The sequence below is a fragment of the Pagrus pagrus genome (assembly GCF_965226575.1).
Source record: "Pagrus pagrus genome assembly, chromosome: 11".
NCBI classification, from domain to species: Eukaryota; Metazoa; Chordata; class Actinopteri; order Spariformes; family Sparidae; genus Pagrus; species Pagrus pagrus.
The window spans coordinates 19,848,429-19,874,938 of record NC_140195.1 but is presented as its reverse complement, the minus strand read 5'-3'; the positions used below and the strand labels follow the sequence as shown (position 1 = coordinate 19,874,938).

General features: G+C 41.2%; 2 protein-coding genes across 11 annotated transcripts; one reads left to right on the top strand and one right to left on the bottom strand.

Moving 5' to 3' along the window:
- ccdc30 (coiled-coil domain containing 30) lies at positions 1–17,283 on the top strand. Of its 7 annotated transcripts, none has more exons than XM_084367829.1 (27): positions 1–80; positions 861–1,095; positions 2,075–2,257; positions 2,531–2,651; positions 2,882–3,072; positions 3,917–3,997; positions 4,704–4,860; positions 5,282–5,353; positions 6,177–6,292; positions 6,380–6,486; positions 6,584–6,776; positions 7,006–7,104; positions 7,532–7,660; positions 7,748–7,885; positions 8,046–8,224; positions 8,364–8,631; positions 8,934–9,029; positions 9,953–10,123; positions 10,353–10,562; positions 11,058–11,215; positions 11,332–11,497; positions 12,132–12,253; positions 12,337–12,478; positions 12,590–12,726; positions 13,303–13,420; positions 13,707–13,774; positions 13,869–17,283. In XM_084367829.1, exons 2-27 carry the CDS (start codon positions 1,078–1,080, stop codon positions 14,074–14,076), a joined length of 3,648 nt encoding a protein of 1,215 aa, XP_084223955.1. In that variant the 5' UTR covers positions 1–80; positions 861–1,077; the 3' UTR covers positions 14,077–17,283. The 7 variants fall into 7 exon arrangements, with proteins under 7 accessions (XP_084223955.1, XP_084223954.1, XP_084223953.1 ...); XM_084367828.1 differs by having other exon boundaries at positions 8,934–9,056; positions 13,710–13,774; XM_084367827.1 differs by having other exon boundaries at positions 8,934–9,056.
- On the bottom strand, positions 15,495–26,510 carry znf362b (zinc finger protein 362b). 4 transcript variants are annotated; one of them, XM_084367836.1, is made up of 9 exons: positions 26,392–26,510; positions 23,735–23,798; positions 23,205–23,454; positions 22,979–23,083; positions 20,999–21,356; positions 20,146–20,370; positions 19,671–19,749; positions 19,421–19,579; positions 15,495–17,717 (listed from the first exon to the last, which is right to left on the bottom strand). In XM_084367836.1, exons 2-9 carry the CDS (start codon positions 23,795–23,797, stop codon positions 17,601–17,603), a joined length of 1,356 nt encoding a protein of 451 aa, XP_084223962.1. In that variant the 5' UTR covers position 23,798; positions 26,392–26,510; the 3' UTR covers positions 15,495–17,600. The 4 variants fall into 4 exon arrangements, with proteins under 4 accessions (XP_084223962.1, XP_084223965.1, XP_084223964.1 ...); XM_084367839.1 differs by having other exon boundaries at positions 20,999–21,317; XM_084367838.1 differs by having other exon boundaries at positions 23,205–23,427.

Genomic DNA, 26,510 nt, shown 5'->3' with positions numbered 1-26,510 from the left:
TGCTAGTAGAAGCCAATTCGCTCCGCCACGCCTGTCCTCAGCGCTTCGCTTTCTTTATCGCCTTTACCTGTTTTTTAAAGGTGAGTGAAACTTTGACCGAGCACCACACACTCGGCCTCGTTATGTGTAATAAGTTAGCATTTAAGCAGGAGCCCTCACCAGTTGCTTTCAAGCAGCCGCTGCAGAAAGCTATGGCTAACGTTAGCGAGCTAGCATTAGCTGAATGTGAAGTATACCACGGTAACTTTGGAAGTAACTTTGCTTACAGCTAGCTCACGCTGCAGGTAGTCTCAGGTGCCAGTGTTAGTTATTTGCCATCTTATTAAAGCGCAGCGTTCGCAGCAAATCTGCGATTATTAGCTAACCACATATTTCTGACTAGTGAGCTTGCGTGGCCAAAAGGAATGCAAGTGGCTGTTGTCCGACAAAACTCCTTTGCTCCTCCTCGTCAGACATTTTGGGAAGAATAGTTAGCCTGAAAACAAAGATTTTTTTCAGCCCTAAAGTCGTTACTAATTGGGAATAACACTGTAACATAGCAGGGTATGTGTATAGAATGTGTTACTCAATGCAACGCTCTCAAGTGTTGTGCAGGACAACGCCTGATCCGATGATATTGATGTCACCCACGTTGCAGTCCATGTTAAATTCCTCATGATAACATGGTAGCAGAATGCATAGCTGCAGATGAAACATAGCTAATCAGCCTGAAGATTTGCATAGCCTCAGGTGATGCCATGTAACTCAGATGTGTGCCTGCGCCTGTCTCAACTGAGGTAGCTAGTCTAATCTCTAAGCAGGTGACAGCAGGTCCTAATATGACTTGACAGCATTGTTCTTAAGTATCTCATCTCTTACAGGGGGACTCAAGGACAAGAGACGTTTCCATGGATGAACTGCAACAACAGTGGGGAGTGATGAAGTCTGAGGACCTGCTGATCTGTGCCACACCATTGCAAAATTGAGTTGTGTTCTGTGCAGTACCATGTAGGCTAAAATTGTGCTTTAGGATCATCACTTTCACCACTGAGGAAAAAGTTCATCGTTTCACAGATGCAGCTTCAACGAAGTTAGTGTATGACCATGGATGAGGAGGTAATATTCATAGCTGTGAATTTGCTAACAGATAACATTGTCACTGTTTAGATGCTTTGTTCCAGTGTTCAACACCAGGATTATTTAATGGAAGCTGTGTGAACTACAAACTATACAAATGTGACATTGTTTTCTTGTTCTCAGCTGCTTTTTTTGCCCACTGGGGAAAGTGTCTTCTGGCAATTTTTACTTGGCTGTCAGCTCGTATAAGTTACCATAAAAATGAATGATTTACACGAGAAAGCAGCTGTTGGAGTTTACAAATCCATCACTATTAAGATCGTGATTGTAGTTAATGTCTGATCTTTTAGCGATTTCTTCCACAATGGCAAGAGCAAAGACCAGTTGCTGGGATGTTTAAGTACAACAGGCATGTGAGACTTGATACCCAGCCTGTGACAATATGGTGCATGTTGTTGGAGCACCGGCCGCTCTTGGAGTAGTTTAAATGCTGCATGGGGGGGCTGCTCATGTTACACACCCTACAATGTACAGTATTGAATTCAGCAACAGGTGTTTAGTGCTGGCATGCCGCTCTGATGCTCTGGCCCTCTCCTGTGTGTCACACAAATGGATCCGTTTTCAGTGAGACAGACAACCTTGAAGTTGAAAACTTTTGCTTATGCTGTAGTTTGCAGGGTGTTTTGCTTGATCATTCTTTGACATACATATGTTACAACTTTTTAAGTATGTTACATTCAAAGAAGCAGCATACAGCAGTACACAACAGTAAGGCTTATAAGGTTGAGGTAATTTGAGTGTATCTAGTTTTGGAATTGTTGAATATGCTCTATGCTACAACTGGCAAAGCTTAATAATAATGACAAGCAGTATGCTCAAGGCTACTCTGTCATGGGAAAGTTTAATTTGATGCTGCATGATTCACCACAGTACCAAGAGGTATTTCACTTAATAAAATCTGACATGCTGCAGCATAACGAAACAGTTTACTTCATTCGGCTCCTTCTCTGGTTCTTAGGTGCAGACAGAGCTGGACCAGATTTCCTCGCGGCTTCAGGAGGATGGCTTGCCTCCTGGGGCCAGTGTCGAGGAGCGGCAGCGCCACCTGTGGCGGCAGCTGCTCGAAAGTGAGGCAAAGCTTCGGTCGTCCAACCAGGAGCTGCAGACCATACGCACCCAGCAGGCCAATGAGATGGAGGAGGTGAACACTTCATTTGGAGTTTTAGTTCACAACAATGTCATAGACACCTTGACCTGATTGTGTGTGATTGAGGGCTCCCAAGCTTCCAGACCAATATATTGCCCTTATCCTTGTCATTGAAACCAATAAACAAATTAAAGCTTATACCTCTCGTACATGAAATAGCACTCACATACGTTTTTGAAACGGGTACAGGATATTGCCAATAAGCTCAAAATGGCATGTCACTCACAGCTGAATGACTTTTGGATTTTTGTCCTTTTTGTCTGTCAGGTGGAGAGCTATGTTGCACATATTCGTGGGCTGCTGGAAGAGCGTGAGGGACTCACTGCAGAATATGAGAGAGACAATGAACACTTGCGACATGAGCTTCACCTTATCAGACAACAACAAGGTGAATTCAATTTAAATGTGATGCAATGTTGGCATTATGTCTTTTGGCTTGTTAGCTAGCTTGGCTCCCCCGAGCTCCTGAGCACAATATTTAAAAAGCTGACATTTTTTCTCTGCCATTAATCCTCTGGAATAAGTCTATGAATATCTCAACCCATGCCTTCCCTGAGTTAGATATTTACTTGTGTTTATTTTAATCCTGCTGCTAGTGAAAACTCCCCTTTCTTCCAGAGAGTCAGAGCAAGGAGCTGGCAGAGATGTTGGCTCAGGAGGACCTTGGGGAGATGGGCTTGAGTAGCCCCAGTGAGCAGGTGGCTTACTTGTTGGTGGAGAGGGCCACACTGCTGGAAAGGCTGGAGGCTGCTGAGAGGAGACTGGAAAGTCAGAGCCTCACTGACAACTCAAAGGAAGTCCAGCAGCAGGTAAAGGACTCACCTGTGTACATTGGAGGTTGTGTGGTGTTACTGTGGTGTAGTTCATTTTCACCATTTGAACTGTAAATGTAGGGATCAACCAATATGTTTTTTCAGGACCAATACAGATACATGTCAGAGGTAATCAAGGAGATCAATAACAGATAATTGGAACCAACATTTCCCATGAAAATAAAAACCTTCGTATGAAAATTTGGAATGTTAATAAGTACAATTTCTTCAAGTACTGTCCTTAAAGCAACATTATGTAGAAATTGGTATTCTATGCTCCACTACATTTATTTGATAACTTTAGTTACTAGTTACTTTGGAGATTCAGATTATTGATGATGTTGTTTTTCTATATGTTGTTAATGTGTTGGTTTCCTTTTTTAATATAATTTTGTAAAGTGTCTTTGAGTATCATGTAAAGCACTGTATAAAAAAAATGTATTTTTATACATTCAGTGTTGGCAGGCACTCCTGGTGTGCAACTAATCAGATATTGTTGTGGGCGGTACATTGAGTTAGACCACAGAGTGGTGACTACAGAGAGAGGCAGCTGTAGCAGAGACACAGTTGTGCATTTCTAAATTAATATATTAATATGTAATTGGACAAAAGAAAAAGAAAATTACAAAAAACACTGATTCCAATAATCAGAAAAATGCTGAATACTGGATCCGATAATCTGTCTATCCCTAGTCTCTACCATCCTTAACAATTCATGTGCAGTCTTCAGTCATTTTGAGTTTTCAAATTGATATTTCTTAGCGTAATGTTTAACTACCAGAGGCAAATGCAGAGACCATTTAAATGTGGTTAAGTGAGTCTCTTTCTCTCAATGACACAGGAGCATATCTGCCTCGCGTTGGGGGAAGAGCTAACGCAGCAGAGGGAGGATATGCAGAAAACCATAGATAACGTGACAAAGGTGAGGTGACTGTCATTAAGGCTTGGCTGAGTTATAGATCTGTGTATCTTCAGGTTGAATGAAGTTTATAGAGCACAGAAAAGCTTTTTCCAAGGTACATCAACACCATGTGATGGTTTTGTAGTGTCTGTTGTGATTCTAGACACATGGGTCTTTCCTCTCAGCAGTGTTCATCCCAGAGTCCACTGAAGAAGCTGTTTGGGCTGCGCAGGTCTGGTCAGAGCAAACACAATATTACCCCTGTAGGTTTCCACCTCGCGGCTCGTACTAACTAAGTAACTAACACTGGTGTTGTGATAAAGAGCATCGCTGGCTTGTTTCACACTGGTACTACTTCTTGACGCACATTCCACGCTGACGATGTGCCTCAATATCCGCATGACCACTGTGATGCATATGACATTGCTTGTCTTAGCAAGTGTAATTTTTCTAACACCTGGTGAGTGCTTGATGGGTGGAAATGTAATAACACATCACAGGTAACAGCATGTGTACGTTTTGTCCCACTATGCAGGTGAATGCTGACATATAAGATTACACCTCACTGCCCTCAATCCTTTCCAGGCCCGCCATGATGATGTATCTCACCATCAGAATGCATGTCTCTTGCATCAGCGTGTTGGCCCACTTGCATCTCCAGCCTTGCCTACCGATCTTCTGTCCTGCTGCACTCCTCTGACTCTAACCAGTCATTCTTTTACATCAGGCCCACAGTGAGGAGATTTCACGTGACCGAAATGAGCGCCAGAGGCTGGAGCGGGACCTGGATGAGGCGTCTAGGAGGCTGGCAATGGCTCATCAGGATATCCGCAGACTCACCAATGAACTGGATGCTGCCAAGAACAACAACCTAGACCTAAGTGGTATGTTGTAAAGACTTGCATGTATCCCTCAAAGAATTGTGAGTGTACGTTAGACTTTGATGTGAAGTTTCAAAAGACTTTATATGTATATTTATTTCAATTAAGTGGTTGTAATAAAGGTACTCATGATGGCAGGAAGTACCCAGTAATGCCCAGATTTACACATGTCGCCCCAGTCCCTTTTCTACCCAGCTGGGTGTTGTTTTAAGGCCCACATACAATAGCTTAAATGTCTTACCCTGTTGAAATGTCAATATTACTTGTTGTCAGGCTACAGATTTGATTAATATATCAACTTTATGTAAACTTGTTTGTTATTACAGCAAACTGCAGGAAGTCATTAGCAACGTATAAAAAGGCATGAAGGGCAGGAAGCAAGTATTGAGCTTCATAGAATTAAAAAATGTGCTTATAATCTCAGGGTTTGAGCTTCAGGGAACGCTCCAGGAAGTAGAGAACCTGAGGAAGGAAGTGGAGAAACTGAAACACTGTGGTGAGACAGACTTTGCCACTCAGTGTGCGACATTAACACCAGCCACATTATTTGGAGATTTCATTTAACTGATCTACAATTCTGGATGAATGGAGAGTTGTTAAAAATGGTGGGTCATATTATGGTTGAGACTTGCCTGTAGGGTTGGATATTTTTTGGATATTACTGATTACTGACTGAAAAATCTGATGATGAATTATTCTTTTGAATTCTTTTTGAAATATTTTAAAGAAGTTATTACTAGAGACACTACCCAACTAGGAAGTTAATTTACTTACTATTAATTTCAGACTTTCCTATCAAAGGGTCCTCTATTATTCCCCTTATAAAATAATATCAGACTGGAGCAAAATGTTTGATTATGTTGGTGTTCTCACAGTTTCTCCATACTGGTTGTATTTTGGCTGAATCTTTAACTTTTCTGAGGAGGCTCAATCAAGTCTCCTGCCACATGCATTTATGATTTGGCAAGACATTCAGCTAGTAAACACTGTTACATAACCAGACAGATGGACAAAGTCACTAATGCAACATTAGTCCTGACAGAAAGTCCCTTGAGGTTGTTAAAATGTTTCATGTGGTTCGCTTTACGGACTAAATAAGCATTAAAACATGCAAATGTTTAAAGAAAAAACATTCACTACATTCGCCTTCATTAATCCGTCATTCTGGACGAATTGGTCATCATAATTACTGCGTGCAGTAAGTGTGTAATATTGTAATAAGGTTTTAAAATACAAAACAAGACAGAAACAAAAATACAATTTGATGTCTAGTTGAATTGTTCATAGATATTCATGGTCATGGGTTTGTCTCTTCACAGATATGATGAAGCTGCAGCGAGCCAAAGAGCAAAATGACAGACTAGATGTCGAGAACAGAGCTCTGAGGGAGAGAGTCCGCACTTTAGAGTCTGAGAAGAAAAATCTCTTGGACCAGGTTGGTATTTTACAAATTTTCTTAATTAAAATAAAAAATAAATGTTGTTGCAGCAGCCTGGCATTGTTTGGTCTTGTGTTTGTCCAGTCGGCAGACCAAGATGTTGTTGCCAAAGAAGATCAAAAAGACCAGAGCATTAACAGTGATCCACAAAACAGTCAGTCCGGCAATGAAAAGGATTACATTCACAAACGGTAGATACTTTAATTCCCCAACAACTGCCCCCGGTTATTAATGTGATAAAGTTCCCACCTACTCTTTCTGAATTCAATCACTATCATTGCCTGTCAGGTGTCGTGAAGCGATGGAAGACGGGCTTGTACAGGTGAGGGAGCTGCAACGGCAACTCCAGAGGCTACGCAAGGGCCAGGAAGAGCTGGAGGAGAGGAACGAGGAGCTGGAGGCACTGCTGGGGGAGGCTCAGAATGCCAGCAAGGAGGAGAGGCATCGCCACGAGGGAGAACTGGAGGGACTCCACAGAAGAGTAATTAGTTGCACTAACTTCCTGCTCAAAATCTCTGTTCATTTTCTACACTGGATGAAAGAGCGATGGATCATTTGTGTGGTTTAGAAGCATTTCACCTGGGAAGTGGAAGGCAGTTAGTTTCACAAATGTTCGTTAATGCTAGTCCTTAAATAATTTAGTCTCTGACCTGTCTTTGAAACAGTTGTCTCTCTAATTGCTGAAAAATAATCTTAACCTGTCAATGCAGATCAAATGCCTGGAGGCAGAGCTGAAGAAGCAGGATGCCCAAGAGAAAGTGCTGAAGAATGGAGAAGATGTCAAATCCACTGAGTCCTACTTACAGCTGGTGAGAAATGACTCCCTTTTGAATATCATTAATGCCCTCATAATAAAAATGATATATACGATTTAGCTCCTTGAAGTAGAAAGAGGTGTAATCCTTGTGCTTAAAATGCATAAAATAAAGTTTTAATTGTTCACAGGACAAGAAAGAGACAAGTATGGCCATTTACCTGTGATGCATAAAGTCAGAGGAAACTGTTACTGTATCCCAAGTTTGACCAAAATGATCTCATTTGGACACAAATAGAATTCAGACCTCCTGATATTGCCATAAATAGAAAGTGAAATGTGTCAAAGAGGAATACATCTTGAACTCCAGACCTCAGCCTGCAGGGATTAAATGATGATACATCAAGAGTTCAAATACTTTAAATTCCATGACTCAGTGCAGCCTAGAAATGCTATGTATTTTCCTGTCACCATGTATGAAGCACCTGAGGGACAGCAGCCAGGAGAGGTTGGCTCTGCTAGAGGCTCGTCTGACCGAGGAGAAGGACTGGAGGAAACAGCTGGAGGTAGACCTCAGTGCTGCCCAGGCTGCCCTCAAAAAGGACAAAGAGGTAAAAACCATACATACGAGAGAAAGAACTGTTTCTTATTAACTTATTATTAACTCCAACTTATTTCCACCTTCCTCTGCACCAAAGGCTTTGCAGATTGGTGAAAGAGAGCGGAAGAAGCTGAGACTTGAGGTCAACAGTCTTCAGACAGAATGCCAACAAGGGAAAACACTCATCAAGAGCCTCACCCAAGTCAAAGGGGAGAAAGCAGTTCTGGAGGAAAAGGTTTGTTAATTCTACGTATAAGTCTGCTTTCCAACTCTGACACCTTGAACAGATGAACATAAAAAGAACATTGTGTATATTCAGTGTCAACAATTTTGACATGTACATCTCTAAAATTAATCTCTCTTCATCTTTCTGTCTTTGCCCTTCTGCCTTACAGGTGGCCCAGATGGAGCGTGCCCACAGCCGCCTCCAGAGCGAGCTGGAGCGCTTCAAGGATGGTAACCGGACCCAGGAAGACCTCAGGGAAAACAGGCTTCAGGTGGACCAGCTGCAGGTGCAGGCTGACGGGCTAATTGCTGAACTCAACAGCCTCCAGACAGCACACGCGGCCTTGAGGTTGTTATCGGCCAAGAGTTTATAGTGCAAATGTATTGGCTAATAAAGTAGTGTTTTAGTAAGTGGTAGTACTGCTGCAACTAGCCAGGACTGGAGCACCAGATCTTGCAAGTTTTGCATAAGTGTACATATTTCACAGGTCTGAGATGGATGCTGAGCGGCGGCAGACTGCTGAGCTCCGGGCCAAGCTGAGCTCCAGCGTCCAGGAGAAGCTGACAGCTGAGGGGGAAAGAGAGAGACTGGAGCTCGAGATACAGCGCCTCAAAGAGCAGCTCAAGTGGCATCAAGAGCAGCTCTCCTCTACAAAGGAAGCACCTATTAGAAGCCAGACACCTGAACTGCACACAGCTCATGTAGAAACTAGGCTTAATCCAGTGGAGAGGAGCAAGGATGAGTACATGGAACAGGTAACTTGATTACATGTTCTTTGATCGGGTCATTTGATTTGTAAAAAGGTTCATATGTGAAATCATCTTGTGTTGACTGCTATTAGATGTCAGAAATGGGGGTAACAGGGTGGAGAAGAATGTCCTCTAACATTACAGTTCAAAGTGCTGCTGTCCATGAGTAAGGCACTGGATCCAGCTCGAAGACTGAAGCTGTTCCTGACCTTTGACCTGCTCGAAGAGGGAGACAAGCACAAAGGGGATTTCCTGTGTCAAAATCACATATGATTCATACGTGTGTGTTGTGTGTTGTGTGTTCGTAGGTCTCATGTCTGAAGCAGGAGCTGAATCATCTGCAGACCAGACTCGGGGAGGAGCGGCAGCTGGCCTCCCAGCACCAACTGGCCCTGCAGGCTCAGGTCAGTGAAGCTCAGGCACACGTCAAGGTACGTATGATCACAGCACATCCTGTTGCTGTTCGTGTAGTCCAGTTTTAGTTTGTGAGTTTTAGTTCCCAGTGTTGGGTCAGATCACTTTGAAATGTGTTCGTTTACTGAGTACAATTTACATGGCAACTTTTGTAGATAGTAACGTAATCCATTGGATACTTTGGGATCACTTCAAAATCAAAATTTTAAAATATTGCACCCTAATGTATTCACCCACAAAAATTTGAATTTCTCAAATATTCTTTTCTCTCTTCATATGGGACACTTTTCTGCTGCTTCTTTTTTTAAGAAGGAAAGGCAATAGTGTGCTGGGTGCATACTGTCAGAAATCAGCCATTTGTATTATTTTTCCCCACACACCGGCAGCTACCAAGACTGTTGATCACTGACAAAACACAGATATCACATGATTCCAGCGGCATTATACTATCAGCTCAAACCTTGTTAGAATCTCAAACAAACTGTCAGAATTCTTACACAGAGATAAACAAAACAATAATTTTGGACCCAACAAACATTTTAAAATGATTAATCCACAATCATAATATTGTTATAAGGAAAAGAGATACTTTAGCTCTGTAGATGTATTTTATAGAAAAAGATTTGTCTCCATAAAAATGTTATCAGCATGATCTTTAAAAATGTTCATATTTTGAAGAAGGTCATAGAAAATTGAATTAAGTAATCCTTGACATAGTAACTATATATAGTTACATATTTGTCCATCTGTAATCTGGACTGATGATAATTAACACAAAAGCTTCAGGTTTCCTGATTCCAGCAGTATATTACTCTTTTTATGGAATTTGACTCTTAATTAAAATGATCACATGAGGAATTTGGCTTGATTCATAACAGCCTAAGTAAATCTTAGCTCTGACTGCCCTCTTCAGTCCCAGGACTTAGTGCTGAGCCAGAAGGCAGAGGAGGCTAAACAGATGAAGCAGGACCTCCAAAGGGCCCAGAGCCTGTTCACCTCAGCGGAGAGAGAGCTGCGCTACGAGAAGGAGAAGAGCATGGACCTGAAGAGACACAACACCCTGCTGGACCAGGAAAAACTCAAGGTCGGAACCCAATTACACAACTGTTCATCTGGAATTTCCTGAATGCCTCTGACCTTTCTTATTTAACCAACATCCTTCTCACTCTCTTAGTCACCCGTCACCTCGCTGTGAGGTGAATTACTGTGAGCAAATGTGAAACTGCAACCTCAACATAACAGTAAACAAAAAGTTCTGTTTGTCAGAATAGTTGTTAACCATATGTCTGTGTTTTTTAATGTGCTTCCTTCAGCTGTGTGCAGAGCTGAAGCAGGTCCACACCAAGCTGGTCCAGGTGGAGCAGAGCGTCCATACTCAGGCGGCCGAGTGTGAACGTCAGCAGCAGAAAATCAGGGAACTGGAGTTGGAGCTGGCACGGAACTGTACAAACCGCAGCGCCACCACCACTCTGCAGGAGGACCTGCAGGCTGAGAGGGCGCGGCTCATAGCTGCGGACAAGAAGGTCAGTGCTGCTGCAAATCCTCCGCACGGGTCAACAACTTCATCTAATCTGAAGTCAAATCTGTTGCTCCTTTATGTTGCAATTTGTTATTGGCTTAAGATGTGATATTGCAATTGGCTAATTATTATGATCTATCTTTATACATTCTAATACATACTCTTCATTTATTGTGGTATGATTTCTGTGACCTAGTTTGCCCATGAGGTTTAATAAAGATGATCCTCAGAAGAAACAGTTGCCCCTCAGCTTATGAAGAAAACGTTGGGACGTGATTCTTGTTTCTGTAGCGATGTTGTAAAACATATTCTACTTTACTATTTATATAGTTTATATATATTTATATTTCTACGTAACTCTTTTTCAGGGTTATTTGTGAATAATATAGACACCTTCAGGAAATCCTGGGATACTCTTGAAGTGAGTGGGAGGTCAGGGGCTTCATTTTGTCATGTCTTGTGTCACTGAGTGAAGCCTGTGGCTCTGTTGTGATGGCAGGTGTTAGAGCTTCAGCAGCAGTTAAAGAGTGCCCAGCACCAGCTGCGTGTGGAGGAAGCCCGGGCCGGTGAGAGCAGCCGCCTCGAGAGAGACAGCAGGGATCTGTCTGACACCCTGTCAGCCCTGAGAGCCAAGCAGCAGGAGGAGCACATCACCAGGTCACACAAACTGCGGTGTAGCTCACGCTACCCAAGCCTGAAGTAGTTGCAGGTTTCACGGCACAGTTTTTGTTGACCGTCCCTTTATCCATCCCTGCTTCCATTTACTATTTCAGGAGGCTGTTGGAGCAGCGTGAGGAGGAGCTTCAGCAGCAGGTGCGCTCCCTGAGGCTAAAGGAGGCCTCCATGACCAGGACCAATGCAGAGCTCAGCCACCGTGTCCAGCAGCTGGAGACCCGACTGGCAATCCTGGAGGCTGAGATTAGCAAGGCCAGAGAGGAGGTAAACGACAGCAGCTGACACCTCAGTCACCTTTCATGCTCCTAATTTATCTATTTCACACACCTTTCCAAAATTCTGATCAAACATGATTCACAACTTATATCCATTGACAAGTTCTCAGCATGTGCCTTTCCATGTAATTTGTGGTGCTCATTATCTTTTGGATGTTTCTTTCTGACCAGAAAACTTTTCTGTATTTTCCAAGTACAAGTTCTTGTCAGTTATTCATAGTAGTAGTGTGACACAAAGTGACACCTTGTTTTTTCAGAGGTGTTGTGCTGACATCCAAAACGATGCGTGTAGAGTCTGTGAGCTCTATCACTTAATCTCTACTTCTAATCTTGAGCTGCTTTAAGGTTTCAGTCTGTGGCTCCACTCAGTAAATTTCCACAAGCAGGGTGATACAAAGTTTTTTTCACTGTAGTCAATATGTTGTCATCCTTTTTCAAAAACTGTGATGATTTAGTACTGTTTGACTTTTGGCAATCATTTTTAAAAGGTCATTGTACACAGTCTTCACAATAAAACGCTGGCCATATGTATTGTTTATATTTTCATGTTCATAAATTCCTCAAAATGTGATAAATCCTGTTTGAATTTAGAGTAAAGTGCATGTTTTACTTGTGTCCTGCAGGTGAGAGACGGTCAGAAGTCGAGCCACAGACTGCAGGAGGACTTGGTGGCCAGTCAGCAGGACTGTGACAGACTGCAGGGGGAGCTGCAGCAGGTTCTCCTCCAACTGGACACACACGTCAGGTGAGACAGATATTATTAAATGAACTCTGGGACACTGGCTAACGTTCCTTTCTGTGGTTAACTTCCTCTTCTCCTCTAACCAGGAAGTACAACGAAAAGCAGAGCCAGCACAAGACCAAGCTGCGCCAGGCCAAGCAGGTCTTCCTCAAGGTGACTGCACAGAGGGACCGTGTCATCCAGAAACTGGAGAACGACCTGCTGTTGGCCTCCAGCCTTTCACACAAGGTCACAAACACGATGCACAACAGAACATCACCTGAGTCCCTTTACTGCCGACTATGAGATGGTTGTGCCAGATAAACATGTCTGTTTTTGAATCTTCCTTCCATTTTTCAGGAGAAGGAGAGGATCCACACAGTGACAGAGGAAAATGAGAAGCTTTTGGAGGAGAAGAGGGAGCTGCTGCGGAAGATAAGTGAGGCAGAGGAAATGGGCAGCCAAGGCATGAGGACGGCCTCCACGGTCCAACACAGGTATCTCAACGAATCACGAGTGAATTACTTTTTACACTCACACCTGCTGCTGAAGTATTATGATTGGATATCAAATCTTTATATATAAGTTGACTGAAGTGTCTCATTACTGCTGTCAGACCAGTGACTCATGGGGTTTATTTTATGTTCCTCCCCTAGTTTGTTAAGATGCCTTGTGAACTATATCACAAGAAAATAACTAATTTTCATCGTCAACTAAAACTTATCATTAATCTGCATGTATGTCTGAGGTCTTAAAGGACAATTTGTCAATTATTTTCATGATTTATTATTTAGTCTGTGAAATGTCAAGAAAATGTCATCACAATTTCCCAGAGCCCAGAAAGTGACATCTTCAAATAGCCTCTTGTGTCCAACCAACAGCCCAAAACCAAAAGAGTCTTCATTTACTGTCATAAATGGCAAAGGAATGCAGCAAATTCTCACATTTAAGAAGCTGGAGCCAGCAAATGTTTGAAAAAAGACAAACTTAAATGATTAAGAGACTATCAAAACATTTGGCAAACAATTTTCTTTCGATCAACTGATCGTTGCGACTCCCAATCTGTGCTCTAGGGTCAATGTCTTAGAAGTGGAAAACAGACAACTTCAGGATCGAACGCTGAAGCTCTCCAATCAAGTCAGTTCCTTAGAGCGAGCCCTGAGAAACGTCCAGTCGTACTACAGCCTGGAGGTAACACCATACTCTTATGCCTCAATGGGACATGTCACCCAAAATCAAAGTCCTAATTGTTTTGGAACCATTCATACAGCATTGATATTACGGGATAATGAATTACTAATTGAAGTGTTTACCGTTTGCTTGAAAATGGTGCAAGGAGGATTATATCACGGCTCAGGCTTTATGTTTTCAAGGTAAGAGAAATGGCTTTACCTTATGAAAAATGGGTGACATGTCCCTTTTTTTACTGTAATGAAAACACTGATGTGATTTGATCATGAATGGTTTACACACTCAGCAGAACACCAAGAAGGTGCTCCCCTCTGAGAGTCTGTGTGATGGCATCCTGCACACATCCACGTTAAGGTAAGGCAGTCAGAGAAGACAAGTGTTCTCTTCATTTTCTCGTTACGTAGGTTTACATATCAGCTGATGCTTATGTGTGCGCTTGTGTCACCAGCCTGACGTCAGGTCCGTGTGACGCACTGGACATCCTGGACGCAATCTGTCGCGTGAAGGTGGGCGAGCGCATGGTAGTGGATGGCAACCGGGCGTCCGTCTCAGCACATCACCCGTCAGAGCAGGGCTACCTGAACCTCACCTCCCCATTGGTTCCTCCAGACACCAAAGGCACAGAGGAGAGCTCTAATAACAGTGAGCAGGTATGAGTTGGGAGGTTGTAGCCTGTGTTTGCAAGAGCAGCGAGGAAGAGTGTCTTACTACAGAATCCGCCCACTTCCACTAGAGACAAAAATCTGAATAAAGGAGTAATAAAATATGTAGAATGCAAATAATCCTCATTAAAAAGCAGTAATAATGAAAGGGAGCTTCCACTGCAGTTGTGCTCAGGGTGATTTCTCTTTTGTGTTGCAAAGCAGATTCTCGTTTGGCTTGAAAGTACTGTTTTTTGATCCAGGTTCAGAATGAGGGTGAACATTTGGGCAAATTTGTAAAAGCCAGTGCAAGTGTCAATCAGTTTTTTTATGACATATTTTAAAGGAAACAGGATGCAGGGGGAGAATTGATTTAGTACTTGTGGCACAATCTTGCATACATCTGGAGTTGGTCAGTTGTTTGCGTCAGCACGCCAAAACTAATCAGAATGCCTGAAAGTTTCGTGTTGGTTTATGGGAAAGATTATAATAATTTTTGAAAAAAAGTAATGTATGAGACAATGTGAATGTCAAAAAGACATTTCATGAGGGAGATTAGAATGAGAGTACTTTAAACTGAGCACTTTATGAGAACTTTTACATGTGTTTACATTTTGGGAAAATGTAGCAGTGGAATATGACAGTGGGTGTAACAGTATATCAAAGGGACATATTTTCCTTTGGTTAAATTTAATCTCTCCAGTGTTTTCAATGTAAAATCACCTTTATAGTTTTACCGTGTCAAAAAATCTAAGAACACATCAGCATTTTTACAAGGTTACAAAATCATACTTGCAGTATATAACATATTGATAATACTGTGGACCCACTTTATGTTTAATAACTAAATACTGGGGTCCTGTCTGAGATCTGTCACTCCAATTGCTCGTCAGCTGTAGTCGCTCCAGTATTTACAACGTACAGCTTTGCTTGTAGTTTAAAAACAGCCAAAATGAAAAGCCACAGAATTCCAGGAGCTGTTTTTGTCTATTTTAAGCATTCTGAGCTGTTTTTGTGACATTGGTCAACCTCAGCGGTTTCCTCCAGGGAGGCTCAATCAGAAGTACTTGTGCTCTTGTACAAAGAGCTGTGTGTGACACAGGAGTAAAATACACATTAACCATTTTATACCACTATTATTATCATTTGTGTCAATAATAGGAGCTGTACACTGTGGAAACGTATGTCTGTTTGTCTTCAATGTGCCTGAAATGATGAAGTGTTTAACTTTATCTTGCTGCTGCCTGAATAACAAAAGCCTGTTTGCGACAGACATGTAAACTGAGATCGAATGGACAAGAAACTTTTGTTGTATCTGTGTAAATACATTTTTAAACATAAAAATATTTTCATAAATAAAAGTGAATAAAAACAAACTTAATCCTTGATTTTTTCCCCTTCATTTTGCCCTTTAAAAAATGGTTTATCAGTGATGAATTTATAACAGTCTGTTTATTAAACAAGGTAAAGATACAAAGCTTTTTTTTCCTTTTTTAAACATTGATAACCTTAGTTTAACTTCTCAGTCTTGGCTGTGCATATTTAGTTGTCTAGAAACTGTATATGAAACCACAATGCAAGACAGGAAAAAGTGTAATAAATCTACGCAATATCTTTTCATAGAGAACATGGGTTAAACAGTTATCATACAGATTACAGCTCAGGAACTCCATGCGGAAGAAAAGAAATTAAATGTTTACACGACTGAATACTGCAGAACACAATACAGAGTAATGGAAATGGGATGATAAAACAGTTAAGGCTTACATGTAAAATAACTGATATAAAACATGAATATTAATAACATACGGGTAGACTAAAATAATTACAGTAAGTTCATACATAAACTTTTACAAAAACCCAAACAGAACGTGTTTATGAAAACTTAAAGTTAGGTACTATAAATGAGTAACATGTTTTACAGTACAGCAACATGTACATTTTCCCATTATCTCGAAAGAGAGAGAGTAAGTTGAAGAGGCAGGGTCTGTTGTTGGCGTAAATGTCTGTTTTTCAGGCCAGTGGCTTGAGTAATAAGCTTTTATTCTTTTGAAAACATACTATATACTGTATATGTATTTTACATTATTCTCAGTTCCGTCTCCAACGTTAACGTCTAGCCGTAGCACCTTTTCTCAAGTGCCCTGAAGAATACAGGGTACCCTATTAGTACCATCCGGAGGTTAAAGTTACAGTAAAAATACAACAAACAATACTGTGTACAATAAAAAGAATACTAAGAAGAAAAAAATAAAATAAAAAGGGAGAAGCATCATCTCCACATAAACTCATAATATAGACCTGTGGAATATGACTTATACTGCAGTTTATTCCAAATGGGTAAAGCTTATTAAGGATTTAAAAAAATACTTAACTGGGTCAGAGTAGCTGTACAGTAACTTCACATTTTGGTCCAATGTTTAGGCTTAAAAATTTACCTCTCGAGTAAAATTTACTTCAGCTGAGGTGTGTTTTAAAAGTAGGGCTGAGCAGAGTAGAGCTGGCACTGACACATGTGCAACGTATTCAAACTCTAATACTTTCGAAAACAAGATTCAAAGCGTAGCTGAGTCGAGAAACCAGACACACACGATAATAATAACAAGATTTGCTTTCTCTTTAAACCCCGACAAGGTTCATACATATGGCACTAGAAAATGGGACGTGAGGAGAATGTAAAAAGCAGTGTTTCTTTGATCATACGCCATGATCATCAAGGTGCCATTAAAAGGTGAACATCAAATATGGAGTGAAAGATTTTGGAAATTAAAAAAAACATTCATCTTTCTTCCCTTACATGTAGCTCGATTTTTTTTTTTTGCCTCCCAAAGTCAATAATACAACTCCTTTAATACAATCATTAAATGTTTCAATTGTCATCTACCGATTGCCTTTCTTCAAATTTAGATGACCCTGTAAATGTGAGTAAAAACAAAATAACAAACAAAGACTGGTATTTATACACAGTCAGTACTCTTAGCTGCCACAAGTAATGCCCTTTGGCATTTTCCATCTGACGAGATTGAAACAATTTGAGCCAAAACCACGCGGCCTAAAAGTGCTTGAAGATTATCTTTGGATGTCTCCAGAATACACCCAGCAAACATTTCTTTTTTTTTTTTTATCTACTTTCTCAATTCTTTATAAGGGCAAATATCATCTGGCACATTTTGGAAACCCATTACATGGAAGAGGAAAAAAAAAAAAAAAACTAAACTAAAACATTTCTGATGGCCAATGCATCCGCCAGTTTTACATGACGCTTACGAAAGTGCTTATTAAATCTGACGCAAGACATTCTTTGCCACTCGATCCTCCGGACAACATCTAGCTGTGTTGTTACATTCACAAAATAACGCTGTGCTCGTTTCTGACAGACGGCCTGTGTCGAGATGGATGGAGGCAGCCTGTTTACTGAATGCTTATGTCAGCTGTCATAATGCTAATGTAAGCCTTATGTAGATGGCTGTGGGTGCACGGCCTCGTAAGCTCCAGCTCCTAGACTCTGAATCTGACCTGCTGCTGAGCGCCTGGGGAGCTCAGATTAGGGAGATGCGGATGGGGATGCTTGGGGACTCGGTCCTCTGAGGCGACTGGTGGCTCACTAGGTGCTCCACCACCGTGTGTTTGGACATGTGCTTCATAAGGTAGGTCTCCTACAAAGAAGGAAAAACAAACCAGATGGTCCAAAATGTAATCAGTGCCATTAAAACAACAGATTGAACAACAGCCAGTTTTTTGTTTTTTATCTGTATCAGCGATCCGTTGAATGACCTCTTACTGACTTTTTATTGTTTAAAGGAAATTTGAGCCTTTTCTTTACTCACATTGAGTTTCTTGTAAAAAATAAGACAGATTTTGGATAAATGTGTGAGAAATCAGTGGATCAAGCAAGATTTTATCAAAAGCTTTTAAAACCGAAAATTCCCCAAACAAGACACTTGGTGACACAGATAAACAATGTCAAAACAAAACACATGTTTTTGGACTGTCACACTACAGCAAACCAGGAAAGCAGCCTATCTCACAGTTGAATTGCCTTTCTTGCCATTGTGTAAACTCTTTCACCTCAGTGGCACAAAGTTAAGAAGCACTCATCTAATCTTTTAAGGAGCACTTATTAAAAAAAACACTAAGCTCATCTTAAGGAGACAGATATTATCTTGAGAAAAACAAATAAATAAAATATATGGAGAAATTAAGGGGCTCTGTGGAACTCCTGTTGTGCTGGAAGCCGGTCACTAGTTTATGTTAACAGAGTCCATTTCTAAACTAACGTTAGCTACTGTTGCTCTCTCTTAGCAGAGCATAGAGAGACACTGAGACAAAGCACTCGAGAACGTCACATCCTTTGGACTGTTATGGAAAAGCCGGAGAGTCCTTCACACAGAAATCCACAGTCCAGCAGTATGGAATGTAAATTGCTACATAGAGCCCATTTAAGGGCTGCAACAAACAGTTATTTTTCGGTTAATATGCTAAGTATTTTCTTGATTAATTGTTAAGTGTTTAAAAAAAGAAATGATAAATAATATAAAATCACAATTTCCCAGAGCTCACCTGACGCATTAAAATTAGCTGTAACTGATAGCTTGTTATCATAGAAGAAAAAACAGAAAATATAAACATTTGAGTTGGAGCGGCATTTTTGCTTAAAGGATCAAAACGATACTTACTGATTAATTTTCTGATGATTGAGTAATCAATTAATCGTTTCAGCTCTAGGGAGAAATCTGTTGTGCTTCAGTGGAAATAAATGTTTTAACATGTTGCTATGTACCTTGACGTGGATCTGTGTATGTCAAAGTGAGAAGAACTTTGAACCACAAGGAACTTTTAAGTGGTTATGAAAGAGTCTCAGTTTCATACTGATGCCTCCTAATGACCTACATTAGCAAACGAGACCATTAGTATGAAGATTGGCTATTTCTTCATAACTATTAAAGGTTTTCTTAATTAATGGATTACAACTTATCCAGGTCAGATAAGTCATTAAATTAAACCAATTCTTTATGACGGAGTGCTGAGGATGAATTCTCACAGCCTGAGGAAAGAAGCTGCTCTGTAGTCAGGTGGTACGGTACTGCAGTAAAACAAAGTTTACTTTCTTTCACAGCATCCACAGGGACTGCCAGAACTGACAAAAATCAAAGTTCCTTATAGTTGTTTTAGTCACTTCTTTTCTGTGTGTCTGAACAACATTGAACATTGTTAAGTATTACAAACAGGAAACCTGGTGAGCCTGCCTGTCATCAAAGGCCATCATCTTATCAACAGTACCATCAGTGCAAAATGTCTGTCTGGAGGCACACTGGGAAAATCTGAAACTCATCACACAGATAACCTGCGGTTTACTCACTGAGGTGTATGCCCGGCCACACATGCTACAGCAGTAGGCCTTAGCGTTTTTGATGGCGTGCGCTGACAAGTGGATCTGCAACGATGCGGAGTCTGAGTAGGCACGGTAGCAGTTAGGACATTTATACGGCTTGTCTTTATTGTGCTGCCTCTGGTGAGACTGTTGGGGGAGAAACACAGACAGAGATTACAGTCAATAAAAACAATGAACCCGTTTGTGTCTTTACAACATGTTTCGACGACGTACTGACCTGAAGGTTAGACAGCTGGGTAAAAGCCTTTTCACATCCGGGATGAGCACATTTATAAGGCCTATCGCCAGTGTGGATTCTGTGGCAATGGAAGCAGATCGAAAATGTTACAAATTACCCCAAAATGTTTCTTTAGAGTGACTTTGACAAGCGAGATGCAGCGAGTCCACAATAGAGTCTGTAACCTCAGCTACTTGAGACATATATTAGCCACAACGTTGATGCATCTATGAAATATACAACAATTGTCATATATACTGTCTATATATATGTATTTGCTTCTTTTATTTCGATTTAATATTCTGTGTCCAATTGTTTCTCTTGTCTTTTTTTGTGAGGATATATTATTATACAGTAATGCGTGTTGGGTGTATTTGTGCTTGTATTTAATAAAAAAAAAAGGTGTGTAATCTGTGTGTTAGCGCCTCAGTGGCTCCTCAGATTTTCCCTGCTTCGTGTTCACAGCTGGACCGACCTGGTGTGCTGCTGCAGGTGTGACAGCTGACGGAACGAGTTCTCGCAGTAGGAGCAGTGGTAGGGTTTGATCCCCAGGTGGATGCGCAGGTGCTGGGACAGGTAGGAGGCGTTGGCGAACGTCTTGGAGCAGTGGGGACACTTGTGTGGTTTGGCCTCCGTGTGGGACTTGGAGTGAATCTGCATCTCTGACTTGGTTAAGAAGGTGAGCGGGCACACTTTACATCTTGGTGACAGAAAAAAGGACACAAAACGGCATAAATGTGATGTGATCAGGCTGTTGCAGTCAAGTTAAAACTAGAAATAGAACCTTAAACTGAGTATTTAACCATCGACGTTCCCAAAACAAAGTCATTTTCAAGACATTTAAAGCAGGTAATGGTTTAAAATCTCTACACTGCATTGTGCTAATGTCTCAAATTAAGTCTTACAAGCTTCAGTTTTGCTAAGAGGTTTTATTGTGGAAAACAACTACTGAGAATCAATTAGGTCTCACAGCTTGGAGTCGGATCATTTAGATAGCAATGTGCCTCTGAAAGCTCCCAATCCTCATAGAAAAACTAAAAAAAATAAGAATAAGAAAAAAAGCCACATTTTTACAGGCAAAGATCAATGAACCATCCACTGAGTGAAGCCTTAATCTAATCAGATGGACGACGGGTTCATATTGATGTCTCAGCGAGGAGGAGCACATCTCAATCATCTTCAGCCTACTTAAAACCTAACTTGTCTCAGGAAAGTGCTTATTGATCTTTTACAGACCACAATTAAATCTGTGAATCGGCTTTGCAAGACCAGCAGTAAAAGAAAACATCCATCTCTGTGTGCTGCAGTAAGGACTTCCTGTGTCCTACCTGTACGTTTTGCCCTCTTTGGGTGCGATGGTGACGCAGCCTTGGTCAGCTAGGATGGGGTAGGGCACCACCAGCAGAGGCCCAGACTGGTTTTCAGCTTTGATCTTCTTACGTCCCCGGGGTGCCTTGGGTGGGGGGCCCAAGAGTCCAGCCAGGCCACCGGCTTTCATGTGGTCCATGCCAGGACCGCTGGCCAGCCCAGAGATGATGTTCACGGAGGGAGCGCCGCCCAAGCGGTGCTGGCTGCTGGAGGTTGGAGTCGTGGGGGTCAGGGCCTCTGAGGTGCTGTGGCTGTCGGGTCTGGATGACAGAGCCAGACCTGGGGAAGGGAAACCCAGAAATGTTTTTTCCCCACTTACTGCAACACAAAGGAAAAATTTGATCATCACATTGTTGTTTTGACAGGTCTAGCTCCAAACTAAAGATTTACATTTTCATTCAAAAGATTTATTTTTTTCGGGACCAATGATGAATGCATTCTACAAAGTTTATATTTTTTTTTAGTATATTTCTAGCTATTCCAACAGGTAACCATTCATTTCTGTATGATAAAATAAAAAAGTTGACAGGCTTTTAGTTGTGGAAAACATCACAGTGAACATAAAGTCTGTTAAAAGTAAACAAGTCTTGCTCCCTTATTTTTTTACATTGTACAGAAATGAAAGAAAACCAATGGCTGGCTGGAACAGTGGCAATAATACACTGAAACTCCTAAAAACAAAATAAATGATTTGTCGTAAATGGATTTAAACTTGCAAGACCACTGATATGGTTGTTTAACAGCTTATAAAGCCTCAAGTGTCCTTTTATATCTTGTCGGTTTACCACATCGGCCTAAAATTTTATGCGTTTCAGTGTACCCTCATCACCAGCCATCTGCCTGAAAACCAACAACTGTGTCTCATTATTTTTCCCTCAGCGTTTATTTCCCTGCTTTAAGCCTGCGAAACCGTTAAATAAAGTCTAATTTGATGTGTTGCACACTGTTCAACCAACTAATGATACAGTGAGCATCTCATCAGTTTCGCACACTGCCTGCCTGCTGAACACTGAATCTTGGTGCTTGGTCATTTTATGACGTCATCACCCAAATGAATAAACAGATACTCCTCAAACTAAATCCTCAATTTGGCTTAATGAGTTCATCTCAATGACTATTACTATAACATGCTCAAGCTTAAATAGATTTTTTGCTGTTGTGGTTATAATAATGTCATTTATGGTGCTGTTAGATTGCTGCTAGACAATGCTGTTAATACAGAAGAGTGCCTCCTTTTGTGTGCAGCAAGCACTGACAGCAGTGAAAATGTTGTTTTTAAAAAGCTGAAAATATCCACAAATATGGATCGAAAGAGAACATTTTTTTATTTACAAATCTTTGTCACAAGTGTTTAATAACCAAAATGTGTGTATATCAGCCGATACATAGATATTGCAATTTTTCTACTCCCTAATATTGGCATTAGCTCTAAAAATTGAGTATCGGTTGGGCCCTAGAAACTATTACATGCATCTTTTTTTAATACATTTTGACTTTTGGACTTAAATGCACTCTGGAGTTATTGGGAAAGTTTGGATCACATAAGTCTGAAAGAATCCTACGCAGCCACCACTGGAATATAATCCTACAAATAGTAAAAATACCAATAATATAGTGTATCCTAATGTTTATCTGCAACTGTGCAGAAAAACTGGGACTGAACAGAATCAATAGACATGAAAAAAAAGCTGCCCATAATTAAAATGTCAACCTTATGATGAAACTTTCAACCTTCAAACTATTTGGAACAGTCGTAAAATGTACTTGTCAGCTATAGTATTTCCTTCATTGTTGCTTTACTGTCTCCCAGACTTAAGAGACAATTAAACAGTATGACTGATCACACTGCTGCTGACTTAAACAAACACCAGGCTGATGTCCTGGCTGATATTTCCCTGTGTCAACAGACCAGAGAGCAGGTGACTGACTGACTGCAGTACCTGAGCGATGGTTGATCCGGCCAGGCTGCTCACTGAGCTGTCTCATGTGCCAGTCCTCCCACAGTCCTTTGGCCTTCACTGCCGACTTATCGTCCATGTTTCCATCTGGAAGTTGTCAGATGATGGCATTTGAATCAGTTACGCCCTTATACTGCATTATTGTTATCTTATTTGATGAAAGAAAACACCGATACTCAGGTCTACAAACAATGAAGTGAGACTGTACCTGGTCCAGAGCTGGAGGCAGGACGAGCGTGGAGAGCGATGTCCGGCTGTCCGGAGCCCTGCGGGTGGTGGCCCGGCACCTGCTGCAGCTTTGGCACCGACATGACGTGCTGAGCGCTACCGTCCGGGGACGAGGTGGGCACCAGCAAAGACTGCTGGGAAGGGGTGGAGGTAGGCGGCAGGTGCAGGGGTCTGATCTTCTCAGCCATCAGCTGCTCCTTGATCTTGTTAATGAGCACCAGGTTATCCAGCTGAAAGGGTTAACGGGTCATGCTCAACAGAAAACAGCCACCGTGTGTGAATGTCATTCACGCCCCGAAAACACATCCCAGGACAGAAAACACTTAACAGCACACAGTACAAGATCCATAATTGTTTAATCTACGAGAACAAACTGTGACGGACTCTGTCTCTGAGAGTTTGTTCACTGACAGACTGGTGCTGAATGGCTGAACAGACATTCACACATGGAAACACATGGCAATTAAATGTGGAAATGTCACAGTAATTACATGTTACGAATGGACTTACCTGGCCTGGCATGGATGGAGGCGGCGGCCAGAAATACGGGTTGTTAAATCGAGGCTCCGCCATCCTGAAACGAATAACATTTATTGTAGTTGTATTCAAAAGTCAAGTTATACCTAACAAGCTCTTATCGTACTACAGATTTCTCAAAGTTGGTTAGGGAGGAGGTTATGATGCAAAGCACTGCTTTTCAAGCAACGACCAAACTCTGCTGACAGAAATAATGACACTGAAACCACAAGTGACACAGGTTTCCTGTTTAGCAGGGGTGTTGAGCACCTTCCTTTGACCCCAACCTTACCTTTAACATTTCTTTAGTTTCCATCACTTTCACTTTCATCTAGTTTTGCATGCCTTTCAGCGTTTCATCACATGATTTTTTTTTAACCAATTATGAACGAACATTTTATTAGACCTTCATTAGACAAAAATACATTTAAGTCAGATTTTGGGACACTTGATGCAGGCAAGTTTCTTTACATACGTGACACAATTGGAGCATTTTAACAGGCAAATACTAATAACTTCCAAGGACTTCATTATTTATCATATATTTGTTTCGATTTCCAATTTGCTCTTGGACAAAAACCAAGGTAATTTAGCTTTTATGATGGGTAAGTAGAGTTGCAACCATATATCATGGAATGAAAATGGATGGTTATTACACCATGACCATTAGTTTATCCAAGCTACCGAAAAGAGAAATAATACTCTGTGAAATCATAAAGCACTAACTCAACCAAGAATACCTGTTGTTTTCATTCCTCAAAGGGTCATTGCAACTGAATAATAATAATAATTGTTTGCTACTGTATGTGTGTGATATTTTTGTACCGTGAAAATCTCATACTGGTGCAACCAGTGACGAGGAACTTTCAGTTTTTGTTGATTCTAGTGGCCCCTTTTGACAAACGCGTTCTGATCTGTTGTGAAGATAAAGATATGTTTTGAAAGCGAGTGACAGAGAGACCGTGGGATATATCGCTTTGAGGTAATATATTTAAGCTTGATTTTATATGTGATCGGATAATATGAAGTTGTTAATAATAACAACTTCATAAAAATAGCAGTCTTTTCGCTGATGGTCTCGTTTGCTGTTACAGGTCATTTATAATCATCAGAGGAATCACAACTGTTTCATGAACACTTAAAAGTTCCTCGTGGTCACTTTTAAGTAAAAAGGTAGTTGAATTAATAGAAAAAAGCAAACGTTTGCTTGTAAAAGATAACACAGAGGTAAATGTTTTGTTGGGTTTGGGTTTTGACTTGAAAAAACAACAAAAAACATCTAGAATAAGACTTAATGCGATAAATTGAGGCTGGTACTTCATAAATGCAGATTTAAGATTTAACTTTGACCTTGGAGGCGTTTAGTTTGACAAACTCAAGGTTCACTTACTACATTTTTCTGGCTTTCCTCAGCAGATGCTCGGTTGTCATGGAGATTGTTCAGTTACAAGAGCTAACTGTCAGTCAAGGAGGACCCTGAGATGATGTCAAAAAACCCATCAAATGAAGCTATTTTGTCCCTTAAAAACACTGAATGAGAGATATTTTAGAGATTATTTAAGGACCTGATGTAACATTTTAGATACAGGTTATCATTTAATTTGAATATAAAGTCACGTCCTTGGTTAAAGACGTCAAGGCTCATTTTTAACAGTGTACCAACTTGCTATGGCACATTTAAGCTAATAAGTCAGAGTGTGAATGAGGCCCACGGTGTCACCTTTTAGTTAACACGGGTCAAACAGCTAAATGTCACCTGGTGATAGTGTGTTATTCATTAGACGTTAGCCTGGCTCAGGTTTTAGCCGTCTAGCTCGGACATTTAGCCCCTCTGCTCCTTTCGTCTGTGTGTGAATTCCTGAAAATAAGTGGACGTCGGCTTTAAATTGTCAGATAAACGCAGTGAAAAAAAACTTTCCTTTCTTTGACTTTTCGGACATGTCGGCTGTGTTGGGTCAGCTCCGGACCCGAACCGACGAGAGGCTTTTCACGGATCGACCCTCCCGGTGCGACTCAGACATTCTCAGACAGTTTTCTTTAAACATTTCCAGACAAAAGAGAAACAAAAATGGCAGCCTTATTTTTATAAGGCGGGACGCCATATTCTGCAGACCCCAAAAATTTTAGGAGCATGAACATGTTGCCGTGAGGATGGTGCTGGGGGAGAGAAGCGGCTCGACGCGGACACAAAGGTGTGTTTATCATGTCAAAGGCATGAATGATTGTTTACGGCGAATTGCAGGTTTGAATAGCCCGGCCTCCCCACCTCTTAAAAAAACTGACACTTCCTACAACAACCATGCCCTGCAAAAAAAAAAAAAAAAAAAAAAAAAAAAAAACAGCACGGAAACGGACAAGATGCAGGCTGGAGCCAAACACCACACCGACTACAAAAAAAAACACCGCACCACCGCGTTCAGGTCACAACACGAGCGGCCACACAAAGCTCCGTGTGCCGAGACACGCCGTGCCATCTTCACCAAATTTCACTTTTAGGGCTGCTTTTTTTTCTCTCCCTCCACATTCTGCAACTTTTGGACGAATCAAAGGGCAGCAGATGCATTTTTGTGCACAACGCACGCATTTAGGAGTGCTATCGTTTACCAGAGACATGCACCGCAGTGAAGACACGAAAAGACATGCACAAATACCTTGTGTCCTGATTGCAGATATTGTCTTGCGAGTACAGCTATAATATAAAAGGTTGATGTTCGCTCTGCCTGCCTCCAGTCGGACCACCGCTTCCGGGTCGCTTTGTTCACTTCTGGGT

Excerpts from the sequence above, each read along its gene's own strand:
- znf362b (XM_084367836.1), bottom strand. The coding sequence starts at position 23,797 with ATGGCGGAGCCTCGATTTAACAACCCGTATTTCTGGCCGCCGCCTCCA. Across the intron at positions 23,084-23,204 it reads TGCCTCCAGCTCTGGACCAG|ATGGAAACATGGACGATAAG; the intron begins GTACAGTCTCAC and ends GACAACTTCCAG. Across the intron at positions 19,750-20,145 it reads CACCTGCAGCAGCACACCAG|AATCCACACTGGCGATAGGC; the intron begins GTCGGTCCAGCT and ends CCATTGCCACAG.
- ccdc30 (XM_084367827.1), top strand. Across the intron at positions 5,354-6,176 it reads GGAGAAACTGAAACACTGTG|ATATGATGAAGCTGCAGCGA; the intron begins GTGAGACAGACT and ends GTCTCTTCACAG. Across the intron at positions 7,886-8,045 it reads AAGCAGTTCTGGAGGAAAAG|GTGGCCCAGATGGAGCGTGC; the intron begins GTTTGTTAATTC and ends TCTGCCTTACAG.